The sequence below is a fragment of the Pan troglodytes genome, chromosome 17 (assembly GCF_028858775.2).
Source record: "Pan troglodytes isolate AG18354 chromosome 17, NHGRI_mPanTro3-v2.0_pri, whole genome shotgun sequence".
In the NCBI taxonomy this organism is placed as follows: domain Eukaryota; kingdom Metazoa; phylum Chordata; class Mammalia; order Primates; family Hominidae; genus Pan; species Pan troglodytes.
The window spans coordinates 89,777,846-89,794,381 of NC_072415.2; the positions used below are offsets into that span (position 1 = coordinate 89,777,846).

General features: G+C 52.9%; 1 protein-coding gene across 5 annotated transcripts in view; it reads left to right on the forward strand.

Moving 5' to 3' along the window:
* The first annotated feature begins 3,154 nt into the window (after positions 1-3,154).
* CTDP1 (CTD phosphatase subunit 1) overlaps positions 3,155-16,536 on the forward strand; it is a 79,369-nt gene continuing 65,987 nt past the window's right edge. For 3 of the 5 annotated variants that reach the window (XM_016933955.4, XM_063795884.1, XM_016933956.4), the window contains exon 1: positions 3,357-3,839. In XM_016933955.4, the coding sequence (XP_016789444.4) occupies positions 3,526-3,839 (314 nt within the window). In that variant the 5' untranslated portion in view covers positions 3,357-3,525. Of the gene's footprint in view, positions 3,234-3,356; positions 3,840-16,536 lie in introns of those variants that run through there. The other 2 variants (XM_054672151.2, XM_063795885.1) reach the window with 2 other exon arrangements.

Consider the following 16,536-nt stretch of genomic DNA (forward strand, 5'->3'; position numbering starts at 1 on the left):
GTAGCTGGGACTCCAGACAGGTGCATACCACCACACACAGCTAATTTTTTGTAGAAATGAGGTCTCACTATGTCGCCCAGGTTGGTCTTGAACTCCCGGGCTCAAGTGATCCACCTGTCTCAGCCTCTCAAAGTGCTGGGATTACAGGCATGAGCCACAGTGCCTGGCCCAAATTCATAGTTCTAAACATGGAAAGTTTTGTGTACTTCATTTGGCAGGAAAGCCTAACCTGAATTGGCACGAGACGACCCATGATCCTTTTCGTCCTGCTTGTATTTTGCTGCAGGAATATCAGTTTGATGAGGGTGTTGCCCCAGGCCCCAAGTGGAATATGCACACGTCACTTTCCTAAAATCAGAACAATTCAGAGTTCTGAAACACACGAAACACAGCTGTTTCTAAGATTCTTGACTAAGAGGTTGTGGCTTATGCTATTTTTCCTGACTGTGGCCTCACTTTCTTCCCAATAAATGTTTCAATCTGTTGATACTAATGTTTTTTCTCATGATACTTGTAAGATAGCTGATTTTAACAAAAGGTGGCACACCTATTAAAGACATGGTTAAGTTTCATTGGCTGTATAGCATCTCTAATTGGAAGACTACATGGCATCTATCCAGGTTGGAGTTGTAATCACCTAGGGATGTCTACATCTGTCTACCTAGATCAGTCTGTCAGTTCCATCGAGGTCTGTATTTCAAAGTCCCTACATAACACACGGTTCTTCCCATTTTACAGAATTATTTTTTCAAACCAAAGTTCACATACTGCTGGTGGGAACAGGTTCAAATAGGGAATGCTGATACGTACCAACAACCTTTGAGACAAACCTGTTCACACAGTGAGTGTGGAGCCCTTGGCCCCCCTACTTTCTCTCTCGCAGGCCCCGACATCACCCTGGGCTTGCGCTGTTGGTAGTGTTCAAAGGAAAACTTTAGAAACATTAAATTTTACAGAGTTTAATTGAGCAAAGAATGATTCAGGAATCAGGGAGCCCCTCAAACCAGAACAGGCTCAGAGAGACTCCAGTGCCGCTGTGTGGCCAAAGACTTACGGACAGAAAAGGGAGTGAGGCACAGAAGGCAGAGGTGAGGCCTGCAAACAGCAGGGTGGCTACAGCTCGTGTCTGGCTTATTGAAACAGAGTTTGAAGTGCTGCTGCCTGTGACTGATTCAAGAGTAGGTTACAGTGTCCACACATCCAATTAGATGACTGTTCACTACGTATGGAGAAACCTATAGGCTAAACTTACAGTATGTAAGGAGGCGGCTTCAGGCTACAGCTGAGTAGTGTGTCCTTACAGTTGGAACCAGGGGTTCATGGGAATTCTTCATCATCTAGCGGTCTGTAAATGTTGCCCATGCTGAGTAGTCTGTCCTTACAGTGTGAACCAGGGGTTCATGGGAATTCTTCACCATCCAGTGGTCTGTAAATGTTGCCCATGCTTTAGTTTTGCTACCTGGTCGCTCTGTTTTTATGGGATTGTGAGAAACTGAAAAACTGTGACTGCTGGTGCCATTTTCCCACAATCCCCATTTTTAAAAAATCCCATAAAGGCTCTCTCGTGAGCGCCGCACGTTTTCCCTTGTAGTCACGGGGGTAGGGGCTGGAGAAAGCAGCAGAGATAGTCAAAAACTCACAGCTACAAAAAATGCACTACTAAGAGCAAGTAATGGCGAGGGCTAAAAGGCACTGTGCCCCTTCTGGGCCATTCTAATTACCACATTTAAATGGTTTTGAGAAAAGAGAATTTTTATCTGAGGAACGCGAGTCCTTTTAATTATCAGGCCGAGAGAGACATTCAAATGAGGCGACAATCGCGCCCTACTACCCCTTGACCTGTGTTCACCTCTTTAAACTGCTACTGGTGGCAACAGCGCCACAAACAGCTATAAATTAACCTAATGACGTCACACTGGACACTATACCCACACTCAATAGCTGAACAACATATAGTCAGTCACTAATCAATGTTATTTCTGTAAACCAGTGAGAATTCCTCACAAACAAGTTCCTATTAGTCCACTCCCTGGCCCCCTTTTTTGCCTTTAAAATCCACTGTTAACGGCTAATCGGAGTACACATTCAGGGCGCCTTGAATTTGTGCTCAAGTGTGGCCCAAATAAACTCTCTACTTAGAGAAACTGTGTCTCCGCTCGTTTTCAGGCCGACAGTTTCCAAAATGTTAGTATTCAGCCTAACATGAGAAAAGTCACCATATAAAAGTGAGGGGGGAAAAGCAAATACAGGATAATCTCAATTGTACATAAAATTTATATATGTAAGGACAAAGATACATAGTAAAAGAAAAATTCTGGCAGGTATTAAGGCTGAAAAAATTAAAACAGTCCAGAGCGGTCTGGCTCAGGCCAGCCTGGGCCTGCCGAGTAGCTGGGACCTCAGCCACCGCGCCTGGCTAAGTATTAATGAATCTGTTTTAGAGATAGGGTCTTGCTACGTTGCGCAGGCTGGTCTCCAATTCCCAGGCTCAGGTGATCCGCCCGCCACAGCCTCCCGAAGTGCTGAGCCTCCCAAAGTGCTGAGACTACAGGCCTGGCCGCCCGCCCGCCAGCTTAATTCACGTAAATTCCAGACAAACGTAGAAAGTGGCTCCTTTAGTAAGCCACTTGCGGCTGCTGCTCATCAGGGTTCGCCTGGGGCCACTGAGACCACGCGCCGGTGCCCGCCCTCCCGCTGCGGTCCGATTTTCTGAACCAACCAGGCGCTTCCGGGCGCCTTGCCCCAGACCGGCCCACCGCCTGCGCGGGCCGAGGGCGGTGCACCTGCCCCTGCGCTTCCGCATCGAAGGTGAGGTCGGAGGACGAGAAGACCGCAGCCCCCAAGCTCCCGCGGCGTGGGGTCCGGGGGGGGACACGAGGCGGGGCCACCAGGACGCCGACAGCCTCAGGTCTCTGGGCCCGCGGCGCGCAAGGCATGCCGGGACCCGTAGTCCCGCGACGTTGCGACTCGCAGTGCGCGATGGGAGTGGAAGAGAGCGGCTCGCGGTGCATGCCGGAACTCGTAGTCTCGGGATGCTGGGTCTCAGCGCGTGATGGGGTAATGGCACGCAGGCCTGCGTTGAACGCTGGGACTCGTAGTCCCGCCATGCCCTGCCCGCGGTGCACGCCGGGATACGTAGTTCCGAGCGCGCCAAGACCGTCACTGGGACTGGGGGACAGCGGCCCGCGTTGCATGCCGCTGCTCCACGGTGCCGGCGCTCCGAGGAAAAGTAGGTAGGGCTCAGGAACGCGGTTCTTCACGGCCGGCACGCAGGGTTGGTCCTAGGATGGAGCCGGCTCCGGCCCCGCGCGGCGCTCGTGTTTACACGCTCACGTACGCACGCACGCGGCGCCTTTGCGTGACGTCACGCGCCCTCCAGGAAGTCGGCGCGGGCTAGGCGACGGGTGGAAGCCGGTACCGAGAGGAACTACAGCGTCGCCGCCTGGGTTGTGCCGCCGCGGTAGGCGCTGCGCTCTGAGCGCAGCGCAGGCCCCGTACCGACCGCCCGCCCGCCCTCTGTCCGCGATGGAGGTGCCGGCCGCGGGTCGCGTTCCTGCCGAGGGCGCCCCGACGGCGGCTGTGGCCGAGGTGCGCTGCCCGGGGCCCGCGCCGCTGCGCCTGCTGGAGTGGAGGGTGGCGGCGGGCGCGGCCGTGCGCATCGGCTCGGTGCTGGCCGTGTTCGAGGCCGCCGCCTCCGCGCAGTCCGCCGGGGCTTCTCAGTCCCGTGTAGCCTCCGGGGGCTGCGTGCGCCCCGCGCGGCCGGAACGCAGGCTGAGGTCGGAGCGCGCGGGCGTGGTGCGGGAGCTGTGCGCGCAGCCGGGCCAGGTGGTCGCCCCAGGGTGAGTGTGCTGAGCCGGGCGGGGCCGAGGGCGGGTGGCTCCGGGGAGGGATCCTGGAGGACCCCCGGGCTGCTGCGTCCGCGGTGGGCAGGGGCGCCCCTGGTGAGGGAGCGATAAAGCAGGACGCAGGCACTGCGCTTCTCCCCTAAAACTGGATAGTCACCACCTGTGGTTTTACCAACGGGGAGCATTTTGAGATAAAAGGAAAGGGTCCTGCGTAGCGACACGAAGTTACTGTTTGGAAAAGCGATGTTTCTTTCTTTCTTTCTGCAGTGATAGTCCCCGCCCCTTCCTTTAGCTCCACCTTTGTGACTTAGGAAAACTCATGGGTGGCTGTGAGCAGGAGAGTCATCAGGCAGGCTCCAGACCTGTTATTGAAATATAAACTGTTGGGTGTGTGCACATCTTTAAATTTTTGTAAACTTTGTGAAACGCAGTTGTAAAACCTGGTGCAGTTCTGTTTCGTGGCTAAGGAACGGGCGGAACCCAGGCCTGAGCGAAGGCAGTAGCCCCGTGGTTGACCACAGTGGGCATTGTCGCAGGCTGCTTCAGGGTGACGTGGGCGTGTGACAGACTCCACAGCTCTCAGTAACTGTGCTCTGACCCCAGAAGGGGATATGTTTCCGTAGCACCGAAGTGTCCAGCCATGTCTGAATCTACCCTTGTGTTCTGGGATGGGCGGGCAAGTGGACACGCGTGTGCGCCTGGCTCTGGTAGTTTTGATTGTGAGAACAGAAACTCCAGGGAGAGGTGGACACTCCAGCCCGCAGTGGGCCGGGCGTGAGCTCCCTCTGGGAAAGGTGCCGCTCCTTTTGGGGATGCCACTCTCTTCCCTCCTCGGCAGCCGCGGCTCCTCGTCCCTTTGGCTTGCCCTGACCCTGTGTTTGTTGAGGATCTTCTCTGCATCTGGTTCCGCAAGAGTGAGGACTGGGACAGGAGTCTTCCCGTCACAGCCCTAGAACGTCCTGGCTCCGCTTCCTTTGGAGACAGAGCCTGGGTCCTTGACCCTCGGCACGGGCACTCACTCCTGCCCCCTGCGTGCTGGTGGGTGGGGCTGGGAGGTTCAGGGCCTTGCCTCCCAGAAAATGCCTGCACGGCTTCCTCAGTGGGCACTGGCCATACCTGGGAGGATTGTGGAGGCAGACCCCAATGCTGGTGTATTCCCTGGACAGAAAACCCCAGGATGGAAGAGCCCTACTGATGTTTCATTCTGTTCCTCTGATTGTACAGAAAGGGCCGCTTTGGCCTAGACAGGTGAGTAACTTGGTTATGTGGCAAGTTAGTATTGAAATTCCATGTTCAGTTAGTCTAGTGAATAAAACCAACCCAGTGCATCAGTCAGTCAGCCAGCCAGGTCATGAGCTTGATGACGGGTTCCCAGCAGTCAGTAGTGTTTACAGGGAGGTGCTGTTTGAGATCTTGGGGTACCTCACAGGGCCCTTTGAGACCCTGATGTGATATCATTTCTCCTCAGATGGAGCGTCTGTGTGGCACCAGGTGTCCCTCTGGTTCCAGGAGGCTCATCTCTCTGCCTCCAGTCCATGGGCGGCAGGTAAATCCTTGCCTTAGAGAAAGCCACAGACGGTGCTGCCTGGAATTTGAGGTGCCTCCTTCCCCGTTTCTGTGTACTCCTGTGGGTTTGTGTACATGGGTTTTATGAGCGTTCTGGGGAGTGTGGTGGTGGTGGTGTGACGTCAGCATTTCCGGAGGTGTTCCTGCCTGTGCAGTGGGCGTGGGTGCCATAGATCCAGGAAGGAGCGACTGGAAAGGCTTTAGTCTAAAGCCCTGTGTGCATGTGCCCTGGCAGTTCCGGTCGTCTGTTTGGAATCAGGTTCCTGCCTCGCAGTTGCATTAGCCAGCTGAATTCGGGAGGTGCATTTGCAGCGGGAGTCCATGCTGCTGACGGTCGGCTCCGTGTGGTCCAGATGATGCTGCCCTGGCTCTGGGGGGCTGCCGTTGGGAGCCGGTATGTGTTGGCCTCCCCAAAATGCCTGCTGCACCTTTGTGGAACACAGTTGAAAATTACTAGATTCAGTCACTTGTTGACAGATTTTGTGAACAGGGTGGGTTACTAGTGCGTTTCTCTGGCAGCACCCCTGTGATGGGAGTAGCGCCCTGCAGTGTGGACTTGTGGTGGCTTTGCTGACGTCTCTCCATAGAGAGTTGCAGGTAGAAATCTCCGCAGCTTTTGCTTAAAGCCCAACAGTGATGGATTTCTCCAGGACGTTGAGTTCCAGCTCAGCAGCTCTTTTTCACAATTTACAGCTGACCCTGGAACAACTTGCTTTGGTCTGCAAGGGCCACCTTTATGTAGGTGTTTTTCAGTAAATCGTCTGCTGTTCGCATCCATGGGTTCCACGCCCGACACTGTTTGCTGGGTGTGGAGCCCAGCCTGTTTATACAGAGGGCTGACTTTCTGGATCCGTGGGTTCTCCAGGTTGACTGCGGGACCTGAGTATCTGCGGATGTGGAATTTGGTATCTGAAGGAGTCCTGCAGCCCGTCCCCCGTGAGAATGAGGGACTGATTAAATATGGAAGTCTTTCCATAATAGATTGTGCCGCTTTGTGATGAAGTAGAGAATATTGGGCATAATTCCATCCTGATGTTGGAAGGTGATGGGTGTGAGTTTAGTTCTCATCCCTGCGACGCCTCTGGGACGTCGGTTGGTGAAGAGCATCTCCCTTCCTCTAGAGAGCCTGAGTCACTTTCACTTAAAAGGTTTTTCCTGTGTTTTTCTTTTTTTCTCTGATTGCTGGTGTGGTCATTTCCAGCAACAGCTCCGCGGTTCTCTTCTGTGGTGTCACACCACTTGGAGGCTGGAAGGTGAAGACATCAGGGAAGAGGAACTGCCTTCAACCGTCATTGACTCTGCTCACCAGCCCAGGTGTTTGACTTTTACTAAGCAAGTTCCCAGAATTGCACGTGGGCTGTTTTATAATTGACTTATCTTGACCACCTCTAAAAGTTCTCTTGAAGTTACAGATTCCTGAGATCTTTATCTGGGAGAGCAAGCATTTGGTTGAAGTTTGCTTTAAATGTTTGTAGACTGATTATCGTGTATTGATCCTTAGAGTACCCCTTTCAGATTATGCAAATAACACGCACTTGTATAGACAAGCATGGGCAGAATCCACAACTGCTTTTGTGGAGGCTCCAACCCTGGCTTCAGCTCATCTGCGTGTGAGGGCAGGGGAGGTGCAGAATCTGCTCCTGGGCTTGTGCTGAAAGGGGGTCCCTTTTAACAGGGCTCTCCCAGCGCCAGTGGAACCCCGTGGCTCTTGGTGAGAGAGCAGGTCCTGCCCAGCTGTTGGATCAGAAACTCAGGTGTCAGAAACGGGGTTTCAGGGCGGCTGCCCGAGGAATGCGCAGGCGATCTGATGTTGGAATTCTGGCTTGGGCGAAGCCCTTGATGTGGCCACACAGTTTTGGTCCCTCAAGGGCTTACTGGTTGCCTGCGTGCCCTGGTGGCTCCTTGGTGAGGGGCCTTTGGAGAAAGTCTTGGGAAGTCAGATTTCCCGAGGGTGTTGTTGAGGACATTGCTGACGAGGTGTGGGATTTACGGGGAGGACAGCCTGTCTCTCTTGAGGCTTGGTCGCTGTGTTCACCCTGCAGGTGTTATGAATTAGCTTCTGGCCCAGGACGGTTTTGGGACCGGGGGGTGCCTACCCATTGTTGTTCCTTTATCTTGATCCTTTCACAGGGCTTATAAAAATACTTATTTTTCAGGAATAACGGGAAGTATCTTTGAAAACATAGCATTAAATCTGCTAAACTGGAGCTTGCAGAGAGCAGACAGCGGCAGCAGCCTGAGTGTGCTAAGCTTAAGCATCGCTTGTGTGCCATCACCTTAGTGAAGGTGGCTCTTGACCCCACTGGCCGCCGGCTGCTTGACAGTAACTTGTTTAGCTGAGACTGTGTTTGAGAAACTGAGAGGTGTGGATGTTGCTTGCACATGTGCAGCCAGCACGCTCACAGTGCCGAGGAGCAGAGTACGCGCTGCTCCAGAGCGTAGATTAGAACGTCAGTCTAAACAGTTCTTTATAGCATGGAATTTTAACAAAGAAAGAAGAATCCCACGTGGGTATGTGTGAGTGAGCCTTGTGTAGCTTAGTGTCGGTTACTGAGGCGGAGCACTGCGGAGGGAGGTAATGGAACCTGTGGCCCTGTGAAACCTCCCTCTATAAATAGCAGGTGTGAGTGAACCTGTGAAAAGCACCAGCACCAGCCAGGCAGGGTGAGTCCGTGCCCTCGTTGCCTGCATTGTTGTCACCAGGCAAGATGGGTCCCTGCTCTCGTTACCTTCATTGTTGTCACCAGGCAAGGTGGGTCCGTGCCCTCGTTGCCTGCGTTGTTGTCACCAGGCAAGGTGGGTCCGTGCCCTCGTTGCCTGCGTTGTTGTCACCAGGCAGGGTGGGTCCGTGCCCTCGTTGCCTGCGTTGTTGTCACCAGGCAGGGTGGGTCCGTGCCCTCGTTGCCTGCGTTGTTGTCACCAGGCAGGGTGGGTCCGTGCCCTCGTTGCCTGCGTTGTTGTCACCAGGCAGGGTGGGTCCGTGCCCTCGTTGCCTGCGTTGTTGTCACCAGGCAGGGTGGGTCCGTGCCCTCGTTGCCTGCGTTGTTGTCACCAGGCAGGGTGGGTCCGTGCCCTCGTTGCCTGCGTTGTTGTCACCAGGCAGGGTGGGTCCGTGCCCTCGTTGCCTGCGTTGTTGTCACCAGGCAGGGTGGGTCCGTGCCCTCGTTGCCTGCGTTGTTGTCACCAGGCAGGGTGGGTCCGTGCCCTCGTTGCCTGCGTTGTTGTCACCAGCAACATTTATCCTGACCCCATCAGTGGTTATTTTTAGACAAAGAACCATTCTGGGAACTTAAAAACACTGCATTTGGGTGAAGTTACAATAGTCACTAGATTGTCGTTTTGATCTTTAATAAGATTGTATGTTTTTGTCGGGCTTCATCCTATCTGGCAGAAGTAAGAACCTCCTCACTCCATTGGAAAGAAACTGACGTTCCAAGAAGTTTGGACCTGCCCTGCCCCTTACGGGGTGTGAGGTCCTGGTGAGGAGGACGGTGCAGGGACCTCGTGGTCTCTAGTCCCGGTTTCTCCACGGTGCCCCTTACGGGGTGTGAGGGTCCTGGTGAGGATCAGTGCAGGGACCTCGTGGTGTCTAGTCCCGGTTTCTCCGCGGTGCCCCTTACGGGGTGTGAGGGTCCTGGTGAGGATCAGTGCAGGGACCTCGTGGTCTCTAGTCCCGGTTTCTCCGCGGTGCCCCTTACGGGGTGTGAGGGTCCTGGTGAGGATCAGTGCAGGGACCTCGTGGTCTCTACTCCCGGTTTCTCCGCGGTGCTCCTTACGGGGTGTGAGGGTCCTGGTGAGGAGGACGGTGCAGGCGCCTCGTGGTCTCTAGTCCCGGTTTCTCCGCGGTGCCCCTTACGGGGTGTGAGGGTCCTGGTGAGGATCAGTGCAGGCGCCTCGTGGTGTCTACTCCCGGTTTCTCCGCGGTGCTCCTTACGGGGTGTGAGGGTCCTGGTGAGGAGGACGGTGCAGATGCCTCGTGGTGTGCTCAGGCCCTTGAGAGAGCCTCCGTCCTTGGTTCTCTGCGTGCTGCTCTCTGTAGACCAGGTTTCAGCCCTGGAGATTCCTAGTGTGGGGGGAGTAGCTAGAACAATAGTGTTTGTCTGCTTTTATAATATTTATGTGGAGTACAATTATTTTAATAGGAAATATTCTGACAGGTCACCATCTTTCAGAAACTAAGTCTTTTTTTTCCTGCAGATTTCTTTGCTTTGGCTTTTTCCCAGTCACTCACAGGGAGGTATTTAAATCGCCACAGAAAGGGGAAGGTACCTAACATGATCTGGGAGCCTGCGGTGACCAGTGAGAACTAACAGGCGGAGGCCGTGTGCGAGGGTTGATGACGTCTGACAGACTGTACCTGTGCCTTTAGCGTGTCCACAGGAAGGGCATCTGCATTCACCAGCGCAGGGTGTGAGAGTGCTACAGAAAAGCAGAAAAACATTGCTGAATAAAATGAAGATCATTCCAACAGCAACGGTATTGCTGTCTTTATTGCTTTGTAGATTTTGGAATGAGAATCTCTGAGAAATAGTAATACAGTTAGAATAGGCTGCAACCTAAGATTAGTCCCCGAATTTATTGTTCTGTGATGAGGGAGTAGAAGCCTCTGAAATTCTAAATGTGCTTCAGTCAGTGCACGAACGTCGTCACCTAAGGGTCCGGTCCTGGAAATAAGGACATTTCGTTTTCATCCTGGTACCAAGAATCTTGATGAATTGGTAATTCTTTTAGAATAGTTTTATTATTAACAATTCTAATAATTATTTACAATACTTTTATTCTTCCCTGTTGACGCCTGCACTATTTAAAGGATGATACTTTTAAAAAGATATTTGTGTCTAAAATTTGGGAGGCTGTCACTTTGTCAGCCCATTAAACGTGGGTAAGTTGCACTTCAAACGTTTTGCTTTGTTTTTCCCACTTTTCACCTAACAGAAAACCACTGGGCCTTGTTACTTCCTTGGTTTTGTTCGTCTGTGATTTACCTTTGTCTTGGGTTTTTAGGTATCTCCGATCTAATCTTTTAGATAAAGGACTTTGAAGCACGTCTGCCTGGAAATGGTTTGTAGGTTTCAGAAATTTTGTGTGTATTATCAGATTTGTCTCCATTTTCATGGTTTCTTTAAAGTTAGTTTTAAAGTGGGTTATGTGAAATCATCTAGTATCTGGGTACAGAGGAATGGATGAATTCTCAGTTTTATGTGTGTTTTAAAAGTGCACAAATACAAAACGGAAAACAAGCGATGTAAGTTGTCTCAGAAAAAAGTGCTTTTTATATTTTCAGGAGAAAGAGAATGTAGAGAGAATGGAACTGATGAGTTTGAAGAGATATTTCTTGAAGGATAAATGTACATTTTAAAGGTTATGAAGAGATGGTCTTGATAGGTTTTTAAATATATATTTAGCATTATATGTACAAAATTCCTTACAATTTTAAGAGGAACTTGAGCTAAAATTTAACTCATTTAATATTTGTAATATTTTTGAAGTAGCTTTTAAAAGACAATAATTTTCCTACGGTGCTTTAAATGGTGAAGAATGCTGGTGTCATACGATTTTGATGCATTTTTTGTGCTGACTATAGACTGGCGGGAATGATGCAGTTAGCGAGTCGATACCCAGCATCATGTTGGCTTCGTCAGTTCACTGGTGGGCCTCACCGCAGCAGTTGGCTTTGCCAGTTCACTGGTGGGCATGCACTGCAGCAGTTGGCTTCTCCAGTTCACTGGTGGGCCTGCACTGCAGCAGTTGGCTTCTCCAGTTCACTGGTGGGCATGCACCGCAGCAGTTGGCTTCTCCAGTTCACTGGTGGGCCTGCACCGCAGCAGTTGGCTTTGCCAGTTCACTGGTGGGCATGCACTGCAGCAGTTGGCTTCGTCAGTTCACTGGTGGGCCTGCACCGCAGCAGTTGGCTTCTCCAGTTCACTGGTGGGCATGCACCGCAGCAGTTGGCTTCGTCAGTTCACTGGTGGGCCTGCACCGCAGCAGTTGGCTTCTCCAGTTCACTGGTGGCCTGCACCGCAGCAGTTGGCTTCTCCAGTTCACTGGTGGGCATGCACCGCAACAGTTGGCTTCGTCAGTTCACTAGTGGGCCTGCATCGCAGCAGTTGGCTTCTCCAGTTCACTGGTGGGCCTGCACTGCAGCAGTTGGCTTCTCCAGTTCACTGGTGGGCATGCACCGCAGCAGTTGGCTTCGTCAGTTCACTGGTGGGCCTGCACCGCAGCAGTTGGCTTCTCCAGTTCACTGATGGGCCTGCACCGCAGCAGTTGGCTTCTCCAGTTCACTGGTGGGCCTGCACCGCAGCAGTTGGCTTCTCCAGTTCACTGGTGGGCATGCACTGCAGCAGTTGGCTTCTCCAGTTCACTGGTGGGCATGCACTGCAGCAGTTGGCTTCTCCAGTTCACTGGTGGGCCTGCACTGCAGCAGTTGGCTTCTCCAGTTCACTGGTGGGCATGCACCGGAGCAGTTGGCTTCTCCAGTTCACTGGTGGGCATGCACTGCAGCAGTTGGCTTCTCCAGTTCACTGGTGGGCATGCACCGCAGCAGTTGGCTTTGTCAGTTCACTGGTGGGCATGCACCGCAGCAGTTGGCTTCGTCAGTTCACTGGTAGGCCTGCACCGCAGCAGTTGGCTTCGTCAGTTCACTGGTGGGCATGCACTGCAGCAGTTGGCTTCGTCAGTTCACTGGTGGGCCTGCATCGCAGCAGTTGGCTTCTCCAGTTCACTGGTGGGCATGCACCGCAGCAGTTGGCTTCGTCAGTTCACTGGTGGGCATGCACTGCAGCAGTTGGCTTCGTCAGTTCACTGGTAGGCCTGCACCGCAGCAGTTGGCTTCGTCAGTTCACTGGTAGGCCTGCACCGCAGCAGTTGGCTTCTCCAGTTCACTGGTGGGCATGCACCGGAGCAGTTGGCTTTGCCAGTTCACTGGTGGGCCTGCACCGGAGCAATTGGCTTCTCCAGTTCACTGGTGGGCCTGCACCGCAGCAGTTGGCTTCTCCAGTTCACTGGTGGGCCTGCACCGCAGCAGTTGGCTTCGCCAGTTCACTGGTGGGCATGCACTGCAGCAATTGGCTTCTCCAGTTCACTGGTGGGCCTGCACCGCAGCAGTTGGCTTCTCCAGTTCACTGGTGGGCCTGCACCGCAGCAGTTGGCTTCTCCAGTTCACTGGTGGGCATGCACCGGAGCAGTTGGTGGTTTGTCCTGAGCATACCACCAGGGGGTTAAAGTGTTTTCAGGCTGGAAGCATTTGACACCATGGCTCCCTGGGGTCTGTGGAGGTTCTGAGGCAAGGACTTTCCTTGCAGGTCTGTTTACCCAGCAGAGAGGGCAGTAGGGTCTGAATGGTGTGGTGCACGTGGTGCCACGTGGTTTTGAGACGTGCTGGGAACTGGTTTTGTTGGATGACTCGCTCTAGACCACAGTAGCAGTGTTGAAGCTTTCCAGCCACGGCTCTGTGGATGTGTGCAGTGTTGGGAATCAGGCTGGGCTGCCCTTGTTCCTTCTTCACATTCCTCAGACGTTGTGCTTTACAGCCACAGTTTCAGTAACCGCTGCCAGAGCCCCACCTGTGCGTGTTCTCCAGGATGGCTGCGTCTGGGCTCTGGGCGACTGAACCAGGTGCAGAGCGTCAGCCACAGCTGACGACTGCACTGCACTGGACTCCAGCCTGAGGCTCCCACCCCTGTGGCTGCACAGGAGACAAAACAACAACACTTGTTCCTTTGAAGCTGTTTGTTTGTTTTTTGTTTTGAGATGAAGTTTCACTGTTGTCACCCAGGCTGGAGTGCAGCGGTGCAATCTCAGTTCACTGCAACCTCCACCTCCTGGGTTCAAGCGATTATCCTGCCTCGGCCTCCTGAGTAGCTGGGATTACAGGTGCCCACCACCATGCGCAGCTAATTATTGTATTTTTAGTAGAGACAGGGTTTCACCGTGTTGGCCAGGCTGGTCTCTAACTCCTGACCTCAGGTGATCCACCTGCCTCGGCCTCCTGAAGTGTTGGGATTACAGGCTTGAGCCACCGCGCCCAACTAATTTTTGTATTTTTAGTAGAGGCAGGGTTTTACCATGTTGGCCAGGCTCATCTCGAACTCCTGACCTCAGGTGACCCACCTGCCTTGGCTTCCCAAAGTGCTGGGATTACAGGCGTGAGCCATCACTCCCAGCCACACCCGGCTAATTTTTGTATTTTTAGTAGAGACGATTTCACCACGTTGGCCAGGCTGGTCTGGAACTCCTGACCTCAGGTGATCCTGCCTCGGCCTCGCTAAGTGCTGGGATTACAGGCGTGAGCCACCGCACCCAGCCACTCCGGCTCTTTTGGGACTTAATTTTTGACCTTAAAGTTGCAAGAACAGTGCACAGAATTCTCACACCAGCTTCACCCCAGATTCCGCAAATGTTAATGCTTTGCTGAGTTTGCTTATCTTTCCCCATGCACACGCACATTTTTCTGGAGTTGGAGAGTTAGTTGCAGGTGTGATGTCACTTCACCCCTAAATACTTGAGTTTCCTGAAAACAAAGACGTGCTCTTACATAGCACTAATAGTCCTAATAAAGTCCTTTGTAACAAAAGCAAACCCTGGACCCCACGTGGCGTCGCTGGTTGAACCCTCAAGAGTCAGCTCCTTCGTCTTTCTTTCTTTCTGTATCATTGCCTGGTTTAGTAGGACATCCCTCAGTTAGATCGCAGCTGTGCGCTCTGGTGAGACTGTCCCAGAGCCTGCGTTTAGTGAAGGTGGTGTCTGTTGTAAAAAGTTACTACGTTTCCTGTTGTAATTCAGTATCTTGAAAGAGATACTTTGTTACCACATAAATACATTCGCACCAAGCTGACCCACGTTTTGGGTATCTGTCAGTGATTCCTGCTTGAATCGCTTCATTTCTAGGATGATAGTCCAGTGGTGGTGTTCTCAATTCCAGCATTTCTTCTCCACTTTTTGGTTGACTTTCTGCCGTAAGAACAAATAAGGCCAGGCGTAGTGGCTCACGCCTGTAATCCCAGCACTTTGGGAGGCCAAGGTGAACAGATCACCTGAGGTCAGGAATTCGAGACCAGCCTGGCCAATATGGTGAAACCCCATCTCTACTAAAAATACAAAAATAGGCGTGATGGTGCGCACCTGCAGTCCCAGCTACTCGGGAGGCTGAGGCAAGAGAATCACTTGAACCCCAGAGGCAGAGATTGCAGTGAGCTAAGATCACACCACTGCACTGCAAACTAGGTGACGGAGCGAGACTCCGTCACAAATAAGTAACATGTCTATTTAGCAGTGTAGGCTCATGGTTTCTTATTTTATTTAATGGCTTATAATCTGTTATTGTTATTATTTGCCTTGACACACAACTTATCCCAGCTGTGGCCGGCGGGATCCCCGTGGTGCTGGTTCCCGGCGCCTGAGTCTTGAGGCATTGCCGCCTTGTCTGCATAACGGATTCTAGGCTGCTGCTCTCCTGGCCACAGTCCTGGCATCAGCCATTCTCCAACAAGTCCTGCTTCTTCTTAGTGGAGAATGACATTTAGAAACCCAAGGTCTAGGTGCAAAAAATACACTCTTCCCTCTAAATACATTTCTACACTCAGAATGTTGGAACTTAGGGAAGACCCTGGAGCCCTCCTGATCTGTAGAAGGAAGGGAGAAGGTTGGACCCACCTGGAGCGGATGCTCAGAGGTGATGGCGTCCGTGGTCCAGGCCCAGCCCGTAGCCCTCTCCGATGTACCCATGCCCTCGGACCTCCCCTGAGAGAGCTGAGAGGCCAGAACCCCACAGAGTTTGGTACTTACTATTCTTGTGTATTTTGAGGCAAATAACTTGTTTAGAAGTTGCATGTCATGGCTTTCTCATGGATTTTCTTTAGGACAAACCAGAAAACATTTATTGGTGACTGCTTGGATGTTTTTGGGCTGAGCTCTTTGGTTGGGTGTTTTTACGTTTGTGTATCCGCATTCAAGAATCCACAACGTGTCACGCCCCTTTTTAAGGTGTGGAGACGTTTTTCTGCCTGGAGCGTGGAGGCTGGAATGAGAGCGTTCAGGGCTTTTCACCCCTGTTTTCTGTCAGCGTCTGCAAAGATGAAGTGTAGAAATGTCTCGTATTAAGAAAAGACGTTGCTCTCTGCTCCCTGTCTGCACGCGGGTTTCCCGGCCTTTGCACACACAGACGTTCTGAGCCAGATGGCCTGGCTGGGAGCATCCTGCATGCTGTGGGTTGCTGAGCAGCTTCCCTACCTCCAGGTGTGATATCCAGGAGTGTCTCCAGCCACTACAGGAGTCCTGGGGTGGGGCGGGGGAGCAGAGCCTGCACTAGAATAAGACAGTCAGAACCTTTCAACCGCAGTACAGAAAATTACGTGACTCCGACGTGGCCAGTATGCGAGTGATTTTCTACGAAGGCCCGTGTTTGGTCACGTTGCTGGAAGCCTGTGGAGTGCTGCCTGCGTGCACTGGGCGCAGGTGCCCTTGGCGTCAGGAGCCGGCCTTGTCTCTGCCACCGGGACCTTGCGTGGTTGCCATTTCCAGCCCTCACCTGCTTCCTACTCGTCTGTCAAGACCCAGCTGTTACAGCTGCTGTGACACTGTTCTAGAAGCTTCCTTCCTCGTGTAGAACTAGGCATGTGCTGTAGTCATCTGCCGGTGGCACCTCCGTCTTGCAGTCGCTCTCGTCTGACTCGTATTACACTGTTGGTGACAGCAGGCAGTGCGCACCCGACTCAGCTTATAGTCAACTTTCTTCAGACCTCAGACTGCGCTGATGGCCCAAGGGAGGCTGTTTGTGGGAAGCAGGGCCAGCTTACACTCGCTCTTAGACCTGTGCTGCAGAAGGCAGGTGGCACCTGGGCTTGCTACCAGCCCTTCCTTGGAGCAGGAGGCCCCCATCCTTTGTGGCAGCCTAGTGTCACTGTGCGATGGGTCACACAGCTTCCCAGGCAGGACTCGGGCTGGGGAACAGTGGACAGCTCCCAGGGTGGACTCGGGGTGGGGGAGGAGTGGACGGCTCCCAGGCAGGACTCGGGCTGGGGAACAGTGGACAGCTCCCAGGGTGGACTCGGGGTGGGAAGGAGTGGACGGCTCCCAGGGTGGACTCGGGGTGGGAAGGAGTGGACGGCTCCCAGGGTGGACTCGG